Below are 15,455 nucleotides of genomic sequence, written 5' to 3' on the forward strand. Positions count from 1 at the left end.
TGAAAAAATCAACTGTGGGAGCAATTATTAAAAATGGAAGACATACAAGATCACTGATAATCTCCCTTGATCTGGGGGAATGATCACAAGAACAGTGAGCAAAAATAAAATCCCAGAATCACATGGGGACCTAGTGAATGACCTGCAGAGAGCTGGGACCAAAGTACCAAAGGCTGCCATCACTAACACACTCCGCCACCAGGGACTCAAATCCTGCAGTGCCAGACGTGTCCCCCTGCTTAAGATAGTACATGTCCAGGCCCGTCTGAAGTTTGCTAGAGAGCATTTGGATGATCCAGAAGAGGACTGGGAGAATATCCTATGGTCAGATGAAGCCAAAATAAAACTTTTGGTAAAAACTCAACTTGAGTTTGTAGGAGAAGGAATGCTGAGTTGCATGCTTCAAAGCAACACCATACTTGCTTTGAAGCATGGAGGTGGAAACATCATGCTTTGGGGCTGTTTTTCTGCAAAGGGACCAGGACGACTGATCCGTATAAATGAAAGAATGAATAGGGCCCTGTTTTGTGAGATTTTGAGAGAAAACCTCCTTCCATCAGCAAGGGCATTGAAGATGAAACGTGGGTGGGTCTTTCAGCATGACAATTATCCCCAACACACCGTCCGGGCAACAAAAGGAGTGGCTTCGTAAGAACCATCTCAAGGTCCTGGAGTGGCCTAGCCAGTCTCCAGATCTCAACCCCATAGAAAATCTTTGGAGGGAGTTGGAAGTCTGTGTTGCCCAGTGACAGCCGAAAACATCACTGCTCTAGGGGAGATCTACATGGAGGAATGGGCCAAAATACCAGCAACAGAACCTTGTGAGGACTTACAGAAAACACTTGACCTCTGTCATTGCCAGCAAAGGGTATATGATTAGTATTGACTTTTTTTCCACCATCATTTGCAAATAAATTCTTTAAAAATCAGACAATGAGATTTTCTGGATTTTTTTCTCATTCTGTCTTTCATAGTTGAAGTGTACCTATGATAAAAATTACAGGCCTGCACAATTGAACTTACACAATTGCTGGTTGACTGAATACTTTTTTTTTCCCCCTCTGTATATCATCAGGACCAATTGCCTTTCTACTCTTCATCCTTTTCAATGCCTTCCTCACTTCATTTTTCCTAATCTCTTCTACTTTGTGGTCTACAATAGTCACCTCTTCTACCCTTCCCTCTCTTTCATTTTCCTCATTCATCAGCTCTTCAAAGTACTCTTTCCATCTACCCATCACTCTTTTAGCATCAGTCAATACATTTCCCTCTCTATCCTTAATCACCCGGACCTCCTGTACATCCTTTCCATCTCTAGCTTTCTGTTTTGCCAACCTGTATAAGCCTTTCTCTCCTTCCTTACTGTCCAAGCGAGCATACAATTTATTGTACGCCCTTTGTTGTGCCTTTGCTACCGCTATCTTTACCTTACGCTGTGTCTCCCTGTACTCCCGTCTGTTCTCTTCAGTCCCATCAGCTCCCCACTTCTTCTTTGCTAACTGCTTTCTCTGTATATTCTCCTGCACTTCCTCATTCCACCCCCAAGTCTCCTTATCTACTTTCATTCCAGACAATACACCAAGTACTCGACTACCTGTCTCCCTAATCACATTAGCTGTAGTTGACCAGTCATCTGGAAGCTCTCCCTGACCACCCAGAGCCTTTCTCATCTCCTTCCTGAAAACCATACAACACTGCAGCAGGGGATAAATGCTTCAGCCAGTTGATGCCTAGGTCATTACCCAGGTCAAGGTCTGTCTTCTTGGCCCACACCAGTCATACTGGCCTCCCATTGTAGCACCAACAATTCTGCAACGCAACACTGTTGCCTCACCAGAGGGGTTGTGATTTCCAGAAGATGGTGAGAGTGAGAGCAGGTATCAACATGCAGTAGATCCAATGATTGCACTAAATTGCCCAAAGGAGTGAATGGTTGCATGTCTCCATATGTGGCCCAGCTCTTAACTGCGACTGGTCCAGGGTGATGCCCACCTCTTGCCTAATGAGAGCTGTGATTGGCTCCAGCTCTGGCTATCTCTGGCTGTGATTGGCTCCAGCTGTGATAAGCTCTGGCTGTGATTGGCTCCAGCCCCACTAGCCCCCCTGATGAACGGGAATGATCCACCACAAAGGAACGACTCAAAATCTCCCAGTCCTTTGTGAAAAATTGCTATTATGAGTAAGTACATTTGACTTTTGAGTTCTTCTCTTATCAACAAAAAAATTCAAAGAATTTTATATGAATAGTCTCCAAGCGTATACACCTCTCTGGCGCCCCTGTCGATGGTCGTGGCATTTGGGGTGCGGCTCTGTTCCCCTGGCTTTCTTAATGACGTCATTGACCATGCAGGGCCAAACCGGAAGAGGCAGCAGCGTGCCGCTAGCTACGCCACAAAGAAAGAAGAAGAAGAAAACGCAGGAAAAAGTCCGCAAGTGAATAAATCGCCGTTCATCAGATCCCAGGAATACTTGCTCACATGGAAGGTCAGTAAAAATAATCGCTCCGTTCTAAAATTAACGAACTTCAGATTGAAGGCAAACAAGACGAGTTGATCGTCGATCGATCTTGACTTGATCGAAGCATCAACTTTGGGGGGTTAGTTTATGCCTGGGTTCGATATTTTCGCTTGAATTCTTTATTTTGCGGACTCAGTTGATTTGAAAATGAAGGTCTTTATCTTTCAAGTATTGCATTTTTTTACCAATTTCAGTGGGACTGAATTCAAATTTAAAATGATGTGTATTTTTGCCCACATTCAGGATAATTGTCATTTCTCAATGTAACTGAATAGTGAATTACCAGTTGAAACCAAAGAAACATCAGGCTTTGACTTAAGGTTTCAGGGTTCTCCATCTCCCACTATTTCATTTACCACACTGGACCTTTCCATCACAACGTTTGAAGATTAAACTCAATTTATAAATGATTAATAGTTGTAGTTCAAAACTACAAGGGCAAACATGGACTGGACAAAAGAACATTCAAGATTCAAAGAGTTTATTGTCACATGTACAGTGAAATTCCTACTTTGCTGTCAGCAGTGCATTTTGATATGTGCTGATAGGAAGAGTTTAAACATTATTAGAAATATGATTTATAGATATGAATATGAACAGTGCAACAGAACAGTGGCAGTGCAAAAAGATATTTGAATGCAGCTTGATGTGCAACACAACGTGCAGGTGCAAGGATGAGTGCAATTTAAATGGGCTGTAGACTGTACATGTGCAAGAGGAATAAGTATCAGCTGTTTGAGTCTGAAACAGCTGACACTCATTCTGACAGTCTGTTCATGAGCTGAAAAGACATTATACATGATAAAAAATACCAAGTGCAGATTGTAATGTAATAAACTAGTCAAGTAGAATTCCACATAATTAAAGTGGTCAATGAGGTTGTGCAAAGAGATAAACAAAAAATGGATAAACATGTCTGGATATACACAGTATTTACATTATTTGACAGTGTGTGGTGACATCAGATGGTAAAATGTATGCATTGTGAACCTCCCCAGCTTCACTTGCTGCCTCTAGGGATCCTCTGACAGTTTGAGACAAGGACTGTAAGCAGGAACAGTTTGGTGCAGAGGACTTCTAGGATGATAATGTTAATCACCGAGAGGAAGTCCACAAACATTAGTCCCTGAGTAGTTTGCGTTGCAGAATGTACAAATGCATCTCGGCAAAAAATCACAAAAAAGGTCAATATTAATGTCACTCATTTCAAAAAGTGAAATCTATCTAAAGATTCATTACACAGAGTGAAGTGTTTCAAGCCTTATCTCTTTAAACTTTGATGATTACAGCTTACAGATAATGAAACAAAATTTCAGTGTCTCAGAAAATTAGAATATCACACAAGATCAATAAAAACAGGATATTTTAAACAGAAAAGTCAGGCTTCTGGTGTCTCTCATCTTCCTCTTGACAATAACCCATAGACTCTATGGGGATCAGGTCAAGTGATTATGCTGGCCAATCAACCACAGTTCCACAGTGGTCATTGAACCAGCTTTTGGTGACTTATGCAGGGTGGGAGGGTGCCAAGTCCTGCTAGAAAATGGAATTAGTAGCTCCAAAAAGGTTTTAAGCAGAAGGAAAAATGAAGTGCTCTAAAATTTCCTGGTAAATGTGTTGACCGTTGACTTCAAAAAACACATGACATGTGAAATTTACTTTCATCTGAAAAGAGGACTTTGGACCACTGAGCAACAGTTCTTTTTCTCCACAGCCCAGGTAAGATGTTTCTAACAATGCATCTGGTGTTATTTTTTGTGTGGCATTTGTAGCCCATGTCTAAGATTCATCTGTGCGTAGAGGCTCTTTATGCTCTCACTCCAGCCTCTGTGTAAAGATCCCCCAAATTCTTGAATGGATTTTGCTTGACAGTCCTCTCAAGGCTGCGCTTTTACCTTTTCCTACCACACCTTTTCTTTCCGTTTAACTTTCTATGAAGATTCTTAGATACAGCACTCTGTGAAAACCCAGCTTCTTTAGCAATGAACTTTAGTGGCTTACCCCCCATTGTGGAGGGTGTCAATGACTGTCTTCTGGACAACTATCAAGTCAGCAGACTTCCTTACTATGGCGTAGCCTACTGACCCAGACTGAGAGACCATTTAAAGGCTCAGGAAGCCTTTGGAGGTGCTTTGAGTCAATTAGCTGCATAGGATATGAAACAATTACTTTAAACATTGGAAACATACAATACTCTAATTTTTGAGACACTTTATTTTGTGTTTCTGTATCTGTAAGCCATAATAATGTCAAGAAATAACAGTTAGAAATACTAAACTCTGTGTGTAATGAATCAATTATATTATTATATTGCTGTCGTGTTGCACATACAAGGGATGGAGCCTAAAGCAGATGATAAATAACTTTTCTCTCTATTCTTAACACTTTATCATCAAAGACCAGTGATCCACCATCAGAAAACCCCTTTCCTTACAATGTTGATCATTTGTTTTTTGAGCAATCAGTGCTTTTTTCCATCAATTGACGTGTACCAGAAAATCTGGCAGTCACCAGTTACTGTGGTAACAGGTGGTGTTCTGTCTCCATTTTCACTATTCCTCAGGCTCATTTTGTGACATTTCAGTGGCATCGGCAAACAGGAAGTCCTCGGCAGTCACAGGAAGTGCCCGTAAAATCAAAGACAATGCTGCAGACTTTCACAACCTGATGCTCCGCTGGGAGAAACTCAACGACCAGGGATTCACATTGGCAGAAAACATTGTAAACCTGAGGCAGAGCAGGTGAGAAACTAAAGCACAGTAAATGATTTGTCATCTGTAGAGTGACAATGAAATTCTCACCTCCATCAGGGCTCAGAAGGAGACGTTGCTGTCAGCAGACGGAAATGCTCCAACTACTGCTGGGTCTCCATGGCAACAGCCGGGCGGTGCTGAAGAGCTGCAGGAGGAGTGCTGCAAACTGGTGGAGATTGTGGACAAAATGGTGATGACACAAATAAAATATGTAAAAAGGATAAAAGAATACATGAGTGTTATGACAAAAACATGTATTTAGGTAGGTTGTTTTTGCTCATGTTCTGTGGACATTTTCTCAACTGTTGAACCTTCTGATCGTATTTGATTTATAATTTCAAGCGTTTAAATCCAGTTAGCTTGGGGAAAAAGGTAAAGTCCTAAGGAACAAAAGGAAGAAACAAATGTATAGAAAACCAAACTGAATCTCATTGTCATTTTGTGTGTGAGTGAGTGTCTCTTTTGGTAGATGATTTGGCTTCTGTTTTTTGACCCTTCAAGGTTCCGCTACAATTCTGATCCGTGTTGAAGAATTTCCGATTGTAGTTAATGACTGACACTGATGTTCCTTCCAATTTTTTCCAATAATTTAAAAACTGTTGCACAACGAGTAATGTCTACGGAGGCTGTCAGTTATCCAAGTAATGGTGAATTCTTGTCTATCTTCTTGTGGCAACTGGACTTGAATTTCTTCACCTGAAGACATTTTACATCTCATTCGAGAGGCTTCTTCGGTTCAGTTGCCACAACAATAAGATTTCGACAACAATTAATTATTTCCTAATATTGAGGGTCTTAAAATTGTGCTTTCACTTCTAAAAAAGGAAGAATCCAAATGTCTCTGATGCGGTGCAGTGTACTGAAGAGGTCTTGGTTAGGTGGTACGTTTGTGATTGCAGGTGTGGATGTGTGTGTTTCAGCAAACCATCTTGACCAAGATGCAGCGTTTGGCTGCTTCCCAATGTGGCATTGTGGACCTGGAGGACTTTCAGTTTGGTCCTGAAGGAAGGAAAAACCCTCTGTTCCACAGCTGGACTGTCAGACAATTCGGTACGTTCCCCCCTCCACACTCAAGATTGTTCACCCACGAGAGAACATCTACTAGGTCAAGAAAGCTGAGTGGTAGTTTCACTCTTCTGACAGTGAGTTGTTAGAAGTGGATAACAGGAGACAGGTAACCAAGTTTCCGGAATGGACCTGAGAATGATGACCTAACGGGGTCTGAGCCTAACCAACGGCTCTTTCCTGTAATTTCAGACGATGCATGCAGGCTCTTGTTGGATGCCTTCTCTCAGGAGCTGGACTTGAAGCGGACCGTGCTGCAGAACTTGGCACATGCCACGACCTCTGAACTTTGCCTGGTCTACCTGTCCTGCTGGCTGCACCAACCCTTTGTCCCACCCCAGGCCAGACTGACTCTTGAGGCCCTGCTGCTGGAAACAGGCCACCGCCCACTGTGAGGTCACAGATTGGGCGGGTCTTTATCACCTGAAACCTCATTCTCGGGATAGTCATCAGTGTTTTTTTAGCTTAAAAGTTGAATCTGTGAAGATGTGGATTTTGTGTCAGAAAACGGAAGAATGAGCTGCGAAGTTTTAGTTAAAAAAAAAAAAAACTTGGATAGTGACGGGCCTTTCCACTTGCTGAATTTGATTTAAGTGATTATAATAACATGGCATTCCAGTTCTCCAGTCTGAATTCTTCAGGTCCTCATTGATCAAAAAAAAATCCAAAAAGTCAGATTTCAACATCATCCAAAATCCCAGTTCTGGAAGAAAACTGACATATTTAAATAGTGAATGTAGTTTGGCCTGGATTTGTCTGGAGGCCTGATTGGTTGCAGGTTAGAAGTCAAACACAGGAAGCTGCTGCCATAAACATCCCTTTTATTTCTGAGACCTGCAGGAGCAACGGTCTGTCCCCAGGTGTCGTCGCAGGCTGGTTTCACTGGCAAACGGTTAAAATTTGACTTGTGCCAGTGACCTGTGACATCACACAGTGACATCACAGAGCACAAGGCGTCTTCATTCAGGGACATTTATTGTGGTTGCTGTTATGTCACAGATATTTTAAGTGACGGGAAATGAAAAATGACAAGAGTTGAAAACGTCAAGTCAAATGTTCAAAATGTTCCACTATGAAGTTTTTATAAAAAGTAATAAAATAGTGCAACGTTTTTAAACTTTGCTTGTTTATCTACATATAAACAGCTGACCAATCAGCTTCTAGTTTTACATCAACAATGGAAACAAATATGAAAAACACTTTACACATTTACAGGGATGACATCATCACAGGTTACAACTAACCCAACCTACCAGAGATGTTCCTGAACTGTATGGAGCATCACCACCTTAAGCTTGTGACTGTCTTTGAAATAAAACCAACAGAAGAAATCAGTCACCGGTCTGTATGCGCCGTCCTCAGCACAGACCAGGTTCTGCCTTTCCAAGTCTGCTCATTGTGGTGTCAGTGTACAAGTCCAGGTTCCACAACCCAGATCACCTTGAAATGTCTTTCTAGACACATTTTGGGCTATGCCTGATCCAACTCAGTTCACTGAGGAGCTTTGGCTCCATCTGATGCCTCAATTCCCAGCAGGGCCTGGACTGCCTCCAGAGGAACCCCCTCTGGTGTCTGGATATGCATTGTTGTCCCATCTGGACCGTTAACAATGACAATCCCATCTGATCCGGGCTCTGCCAGCTGGACTGTCAGTCCCTCAGTCTGGATGTAGATCTCCTGGCCCTCCTGCAATTCTTTGGTGACACTGGGTTCTGTGGTACTGGGGCCTGATGTGGTAGGGTCCTGTAACTGCTGTTGAGGAGAGCTGATAGGCTTCTCTGTCTGGGCCGAGTCAGACTCTGCGCTGGTTTCCGAAGCCTGGATGAAGCTGATGTCTGGTTTCTGAACGGACTCACATGTATTTGCGTCAGTTTCGGACCCAGGACACAAGACCTTTTCAAGCTCCTTCACTTGGGCTTCCACATCCTTTGGGTTCAGGACTTGGTCCTGACTTGCCACCTGAGGATCAGTCTGAAGAGGCTCCACCTCCTGGTCCTCACCTGTTGTCACTTCCATGGGTGTGTCAGGGGCAGGCCCAGAGGAGCTGTGGAACCAAAGATAACAGACAATTTGATCCAAAAGAAAAAAATCAGTTGCGATAACTTAAGACAATTAACTTGTGAACACAAGAGGGCATTGTAAGCTCAGTGTATGACCTGTTGTCGACCTCAAAAATCAGTGGTTCTCACTCCGTATTAAAAGTGAAAATGGAATGAGATAATTGAAAATCCTGATTTTTTTTTCTGGAAATTTCTAGAGGCAGCTTTAAGCATCAGAGGCATGATTTCTTAAGCTGCAGAAGAGAGAAATGAATATCTATTTTCACTTTCTTTCAACAGCCTGGTGCACAACAGATCTTTGTTCTTTTGACACCGCCTCCTGACCAGTGAGCTATAGACACCTGATCTGCCTCAACTTGTCGCAGGAGAAACTTGAATTCAAGTGATTTTGAGCAACTAAGAGGTTTTAGAGTTTACCCTGATCATCAGCAGGTGCAAAGGAATCACATGTGACAGAGCTGTGAAAAAAACAGGATCAGGGGTAGAGTCACCTCACCTCGAGGCAGAGTCAGTGTTGGTGGACTGAAGTTTTGCTCCAGCTGGAATCAGGGGAGGATTCTCAGAAGCCAGGCTGGCTCCAGATGTAACAGAGGGCCCTGTAATCCCAACTAGGAAAAGATTTGAGTACATCGGAGAAATAGTCTGTAAAAAGTCTTAAGATTGATACTCCCTTTTGCCCTTTTGTTTTGAGAATGCCTGAGACTCCAACCACTAGACAAAAGGTAAACCCAGGTTCTCCTTGTACAGTATTTGTGTACACAATGTCCTGGAAGTACCTGTTCTGGTCAGCTCAATGCCATTTTGGTGAACAGGAATACTGTTCTCCATCTTGAATCTCTTTGATGGTGGCAGCATCTTCGAGTTCTGGAAGACAGAGTTGAATCAAAGAGCTTGAATTCAAGCTACACCTGCAAAAGACCATTGAGTTTCACACCTCTTTTCCATCAACAAGAAGAAGCAAGTTCTTCCACCAGCCTACTTATCTTTATTTTAGCTATGATATCATCTATTGAACCAACCAACAATGTAGGACTAAATCAGGAGTTTGCTAAAACAAGAAGCACAACCCCACTGCTTTAATTTCAGGCTCCAAAAGAGAACAAACTCAGCGAACCAAATTGATGGGTTTCATTGATATGAAAAGTTGAGCATTTGATTTGGTGGAATGGTACAGCTTTTCTGCTGGTAGAGTAGTAACATCTGATCAAGATTTACCAACCCACCTTGAGTCATACTCCAGGCTGAACCTGTGTCCAAATGGCACGTCACTCTAGATCTGCCATGTATCCAGTTATAAACCCCCCCCCCAGATGGAACCTTACCTCCATGTATCGGCTGGTCTTATTAGTAAGACTGGAACTAGGCGATGTTCCAGGAACAACTTTCATCCGGTTGACTTCATCCAGGATCCCCAGCGACCTAGCAACCTGAGACACATTAATAGCGTCACATTACCATCACCTTAAAACATGGTAGGTTCACATCAGGAAAGCATTATACATGACGTTCTGACCTCACCTCAATATTCCTGACCTCAAGTGGAGTTGATCCACCTTGGGGACTGATGATGTAATCCTGTGCTGCCTGCCTAACCTGAGTTTGTAGAGCCTCAAACTCACGGTAAATGTCTGGAAAACGACTGGAGGACGGACCACCACGATCCACCTGAGACACAGGCACAGTAATAACATTCTGACCATGTGTCTAATGTTTTAGCAGTCACCATTAGTATATTTATGACCCATCATAGTCGTGACTCAACTGGACCTCCGAAGATGAGCCATGGTATCTGGTACCAAAAGGTCAGAACCTCCATAAACCAATGGTCACAGTTTTACCCAATTACCTTCTGACTGGTTGTCCTTCATTGGCTTATGTTTATTTGGTTCTGATCCTGCAGACAGGGGAACAACTCAGAAGAACTGCAGTCCTGAAGATGTTCTGAGCCTGTCATCTCACCAATTTGTGTGCGTGTGTATGTATGCGCGCATCACCTTGGCCAGCAACAGCTCCCACAGACTTGTGACTCTGGTCAAACGAGGAAGAACAGCATCTAACAGTTCTTCATCATCACACTGCTCCACCAGCTGTAAACAACAGGTATCGCCAAAGTAACACTGTCAAATGACAACATCTTCTCATGTCATCGGGTATTTTGATGTCTTACCTCCTGGAGTCGCTGTCGTCTCCGAACTGCCTGCTGTTCTGCTGTTGTCATGGTAACTCCAACCTTTGGTGGCCGACCGCGGCGACCTCTTCGACTGACATGGCTGACGGACGTCTGTGTGCCAATCAATCATAGAGCTAAAGTGAGCTAGCATTCAGCAGTATGTGAGACCCACACTGTCCTCCACCAGTTAATGTCTTACATCCTAAGAATATAAACTTTTATTAATGACTATAATTGAACTGATGGCAAGAAGAGAATGCAGCTCAAAATTAAGGATCTTAGGCTAAAGATCATTAACGTTTAGGTTCTTACAGCTATAAAGGGGTTGGCTGGTTAATAAGAAATAAGCTATGGTCAGGTGCAACAGCAGGTCCACCTCATAGTTTGAGATTGTCCACGTCCTACGGTTTGGATAAATCTCTGTGGACAGCAACTGTGGTTCTAATGGCAGACAGAACACCACATGACTGAAAAGATGCACGGAGAGACTTCCTGCAGAACAATGATCAATGCGTCAAGAATTTTATCACACACCCGACGATAAACGGGTATCTTACCTTAGGAGGTGGTCCCAATGATCGACTTCGTCCCCGTCCCCTACCCCTTCCCCGGCCCCTGCCTCTCCCACGTCCTCTGGGCCGGCCAGGGCCCCGCTGGTGGAGGCTCCGTAGTCCCGCGGCTGTTGCTGGCCCCCCCTGCTGAAAGGGAGAGATGGAAGTAAGAATCAGGACCACTTGATAGAACTCAGCAGAGTCAGCGGACCTCTCTGATGTTAAATCCAGGTCAAGAGTTTTGTATCATAACTAGAAATCATACAATCTGAATGTTTTTGAAGCCTTTTCAGTTGGTTCAGCAGAAAGAAACTTACATTCATACATTACCAATCATTTTTGTCATTCTCTTTTCAACTAGTTTTGATAAGAGTAGGATTATGCAAACATTGTTTAAATCAAACACAAGTACACAGTACAATCATCGGTAAGTTGATACATTAAGCGTTGGGATTCTTACTCTGTCTGTTGTCACGGCAGCAGTTTTGTCCTCCTCCTCTCTGACAGCAGTTGTAGTCTTCTCCTGTGAGTGGCTGGTTTCTGTCTGGAGTACCACTGTGCTGCCAGCTGCATCTGGTTCTCCATGGGTGGGGTTTAGCTTGTAATGACGGTTCAGGCCTCCGGGGCCGATATAACACTTGTCACAAGATTTGCAGCGGTGGGACCGGGACTTATGGCCGTAGGTAAGAGAGGAGGCGTTGCCGGGGGCGGAGCCATCCTTCCTCGCGGCCTCGCCTTCCTCCTCTTCCATGCTCATGTCAGAGTAGTCGTCAGAGTCGGACGGGTGGCTGTCAGCAAGGTCCTCTGTCTTGATGAACTTGTAATCTTTGGCTTTGTACTTGGGAGGTCTGGAGACACGGCCGGACCTTGTCTGAACTTTCACCCCCTTCTTCTCGCGCTTCTTCAGCTTCTTGCTCCGCTCTCGGTCCCTGGCAGCTGGGGTAGGAGCTGCTGAAGCGGTGGTAGTTGCTTTCACTGGACTTTTAGTGGAGGACAACGGTGTGCCGTTAGCAGTGGTTTTTACATGCTGCACGCTGACAGGTTTAGGAGGAGTGGGCAGGGTCTTCACCACAGAGATGGGCGGAGTCTTCACAGTAGACAGGGGTGGAGTCTTAATTGTGGACAGAGTCTTAACTCTGACTGGGGATGATACTGCTGCAGCAGATGAAGTGCCAGATGCTGTCGGGCCTGTCAGCTTGTGAACCAACGGTAGCAGCGATCCAACCACAGGGGCGGGGCTCTGCAGCAGCAGCTGGATCGGCGGTTCCCCTGGGCTCTGCTGCAAGAAAAACTGCTGGCCCTGCTGACCAACAAGGGGCTGCAGGTGGATGATCTGAGTGCCACCATTAGTTGCCAGCTTCACTGGGGGCTGACTGGCGGACAGACTCTTCTGCCGGGGGGCAGCAGCAGGCTTCACTTCTGGTTTAGGAGGAACCTGGATCTGGATTCTGATAGGGTCTGGCTGCAGAGAGGAAACACAAGAAGCTTCAGTCCATAGATATATATGTAATGGGCTCTCATTGTCTATCAGCTCATTATTTAACATGGATGCCATAAACACAGTGCAGCTAAAGAGCCTCAGCATATCTTTATTTCACTGTTCCAATGAAAAAAGGCTATGGGCTGCAGTAGCGATTGGACTGAGAGAAGCAAGGAGGGACAAAACATTAAAGGCATGGTCTGGATCGGAGGTGTCCGACTAATCACAGAAGGGGCAAAAATGTCAAACTTGGTATAAGTTGCGTAAAATCAAAGATTAAAATTATGATTGACACAGACTACAATAATATTTTTCAAAAATTTAAATTGTGATTCGTGTTTTTCATTCACAAAAAGTCAAGCAAAATAAGAATATTTAAAAAATGAACATGCTGATGAAAGTTTGCAAATCTTTCAAAAATAAACTGCCTTTTGCTGAAATTCACAGCAAGGGAATTTGCGGTCTTTTTTCCTTTTTTAAAGTAACTGCTTGAAAATCAGTGGCAACGAAATCATCATCTATCCTATCAGCAATACTAATTCCCTTTAGGCTTACATTAGAGACTGCTAGCTTATCGTCTGGACACGAGGGGTCGCTCAATTTAATCATGCGGCACTTCAGAAACTGCCCCTGGATAAAAACAGTCAGGCTGATTTCTCGCTTTCTTCTTCGTCTTTCGGCTTTTCCCTTCAGGGGTCGCCACAGCGAATCAGCTTTCTCCATCTAACCCTATTCTTTGCATCCCCCTCTCTCACACCAACTACCTTCATATCCTCAGGCTAATTTCTCTCCTACCACAACAAAACTAGTTTTCATTGATCTCCACTCTGAATTTTCTTGCGAACATTTTTAGCCCTGACACTGCTCTGTTTAAACTCTACTACCTCCTGGTGTATTCAATTTCTTGTACCTGTCCTGGTGTTTCGGTCTTTTGATCTTCTGTTATATTCCTTAATTACAGTCACATTAGCTTGACTAGATTTACCTTCACTGTCAGCAAACAGGCACTCCCACCAGCCATTCCACTTGTTGCACAGCCTTTTGCTGAGGCGGTTAGCTTAAACATCACAGTGCATGCGTTGACCCACGTATTCAGTGCTGACTGGTGTGTTATATAGAAGCTGATGTGATGGGCTGTTGCTCAAGTCCCGTCTCAGAGCGGCAGATGTTGTAGCACTTTGTGACATTTGTGGTAGAAGTGGTACAATTTTTAATAATGGGCCTCTAAAATTATCTTGTAGAACCAAATAGGATTGTATCGTAGGACAGATGTGGCAAGCAGGCCTTGGGCTTCACATGTCTATGCTCTTATTTGAGGAGAAAATCTCAAACATTAATAAACTTAAACCGATTACTTGGAACGTGAAACTCTTTTGTCATTTCTCTTAAATCTGTTTTCAAACACCTAATAGAAAATGCCATTTTTATATAATAGGACCTGAAGTTCTGTCATAAACTGAAGATGAGATAGAACAATTACGTCAGTTTTTAATCCTTGATTTAATTAAAAATATTGTTACGGATTTTATTTGGGATCTTGCACCCAATGTGTTTACTAAATCAATGAATAGTTATTTGATAAAGTATTTGACTGATCTTTGGTATATGATAATGTATTTTTAACTTTGAGAGATGAATCTCCTGCTCTTTAAGCTGCTAATTCTTCTAGAATCACAAAAGAAGGTTCTGAATTAGAGAGATGCAAGTCAAACTTCACTTTCATAGATCTATCTGTTTCCCTGACTCTGTCCCGCTTTTCATATGGCTGTTGTCAGGGTTACCGGGTTTGCAAATCCCAATTGCCACGGTGGATTCAACAAGAATCACTAAAATATCCCCCAAAAAATAATCATCTATAAGACACAACAACACCAGGTCAAGTTCACCTCGATCTGGTTCAATCTTACCTTCTTCTGGACCACCTGGACGGAACTGCTCGTCTGCAAGGCAACCTGCTCGGCCACGCTCTTTAGCTGCTGGGATGCATTTTTCTGGGGGGTCTGCGGCAGGAACTGCACCTGCTGTTTCAGGCACGGCTGAGGGACCTGAAGTTGGACCTGCTGTTGAGGTACCTGGAGCTGAGACTTGGTGACCTGGTTGATGACGTGCTGCAGCTGGTTGGCATCCAGTGATGTGTTGTGTACCGGGATGGTTTTGACAACCTGGTTCTGCTGGAGCAGCTGTGCGGCCTCCGTATCCGTCACCTGGACCAGGTGCTGCTTGGACAGCTGTTCCAGCAGAGCCTGCTGCTCCTGGGGCGTCAGACCAGAACCATCCACCAGAGTGCCGTCCGGCTGCAGGTAGATGATGGTGGTGTTGGCTAGATCCGGGCCCAGGCCCGTGAACTCTGTCCCCACCATGATGCTCTGCTCCTCGGGACAGCTCTGGAAGAAGTCCACTAGCTGACCTCCGGCTCCTTCGCTAGAAACATGCGGGGGCTCCGAGCTCTGGACACCGGACGCCGCCTGTGAGCTCTCCGCTTGCTCGGAGACCTGAACACCGGTCACCGCCTGGGAGCCCTCGTTGGGTTGGCAGCGCTGGGCGCCGGTGCCTCCTGGAACACTACCCGGGGGCTGGGTGCTCTGAACGGCGGGCGCCGAGGGTTCGGGGTCCACAGACCGGACGCAATCCGCGGGCCCCGGAGGCTCCGAGCCTGTTATTGTTCCCATCGAACCGCTGTCATCCTCGTTGTCCGCCATTTTGGCTGCGAGGCTCTCCAAGTAGTTCAGTTGCTATTCCGGGGGAGGGAGATAGTGAGGGGGGGGCTCGGTGGGCCGAACCAACCGCTCGTTTTTTTCCGGAATAAACTATTTTTTTTTTTTTTTAGAAAAATCAGTATGTGTTGGTGAATAAAACGCA

The 15,455-nt window shown here is 44.4% G+C and overlaps 2 protein-coding genes across 4 annotated transcripts; one reads left to right on the forward strand and one right to left on the reverse strand.

Moving 5' to 3' along the window:
- The first annotated feature begins 2,140 nt into the window (after nucleotides 1-2,140).
- cinp (cyclin dependent kinase 2 interacting protein) lies at nucleotides 2,141-8,563 on the forward strand. Of its 2 annotated transcripts, none has more exons than XM_086150418.1 (6): nucleotides 2,141-2,179; nucleotides 2,351-2,484; nucleotides 5,081-5,258; nucleotides 5,328-5,460; nucleotides 6,191-6,320; nucleotides 6,528-8,563. In XM_086150418.1, the coding sequence occupies exons 2-6, from the start codon at nucleotides 2,478-2,480 to the stop codon at nucleotides 6,728-6,730; spliced, it is 651 nt and encodes a 216-aa protein (XP_086006544.1). In that variant the 5' UTR covers nucleotides 2,141-2,179; nucleotides 2,351-2,477; the 3' UTR covers nucleotides 6,731-8,563. The 2 variants fall into 2 exon arrangements, with proteins under 2 accessions (XP_086006544.1, XP_086006551.1); XM_086150425.1 differs by having other exon boundaries at nucleotides 2,143-2,179; nucleotides 5,102-5,258.
- On the reverse strand, nucleotides 7,388-15,307 carry znf839 (zinc finger protein 839). Of its 2 annotated transcripts, XM_086150353.1 has the most exons (11): nucleotides 14,840-15,307; nucleotides 14,504-14,764; nucleotides 11,577-12,578; nucleotides 11,123-11,263; nucleotides 10,563-10,676; nucleotides 10,390-10,482; nucleotides 9,914-10,060; nucleotides 9,718-9,822; nucleotides 9,172-9,259; nucleotides 8,892-9,003; nucleotides 7,388-8,379 (listed from the first exon to the last, which is right to left on the reverse strand). In XM_086150353.1, exons 1-11 carry the CDS (start codon nucleotides 15,293-15,295, stop codon nucleotides 7,827-7,829), a joined length of 3,072 nt encoding a protein of 1,023 aa, XP_086006479.1. In that variant the 5' UTR covers nucleotides 15,296-15,307; the 3' UTR covers nucleotides 7,388-7,826. The 2 variants fall into 2 exon arrangements, with proteins under 2 accessions (XP_086006479.1, XP_086006470.1); XM_086150344.1 differs by having other exon boundaries at nucleotides 14,504-15,307.
- Between the last annotated feature and the right edge of the window lie 148 nt (nucleotides 15,308-15,455).

The sequence above is a fragment of the Fistularia commersonii genome, chromosome 1 (genome assembly GCF_037954325.1).
Source record: "Fistularia commersonii isolate RoL2024-O1a breed Wild chromosome 1, RoL_Fcom_v1.0, whole genome shotgun sequence".
In the NCBI taxonomy this organism is placed as follows: Eukaryota; Metazoa; Chordata; class Actinopteri; order Syngnathiformes; family Fistulariidae; genus Fistularia; species Fistularia commersonii.

Bases quoted from the DNA above. Each gene is read 5' to 3' on its own strand.
- cinp (XM_086150418.1), top strand. The intron at 5,259-5,327 runs GTGAGAAACTAA...CACCTCCATCAG, and splicing joins GTAAACCTGAGGCAGAGCAG to GGCTCAGAAGGAGACGTTGC. The intron at 5,461-6,190 runs GTGATGACACAA...TGTGTGTTTCAG, and splicing joins TGGAGATTGTGGACAAAATG to CAAACCATCTTGACCAAGAT.
- znf839 (XM_086150344.1), bottom strand. From the start codon at position 15,295: ATGGCGGACAACGAGGATGACAGCGGTTCGATGGGAACAATAACAGGC. The intron at 9,823-9,913 runs GTGAGGTCAGAA...AATGTGTCTCAG, and splicing joins TTGAGGTCAGGAATATTGAG to GTTGCTAGGTCGCTGGGGAT. The intron at 9,260-9,717 runs GTAAGGTTCCAT...TCTGTCTTCCAG, and splicing joins AGACCAGCCGATACATGGAG to AACTCGAAGATGCTGCCACC.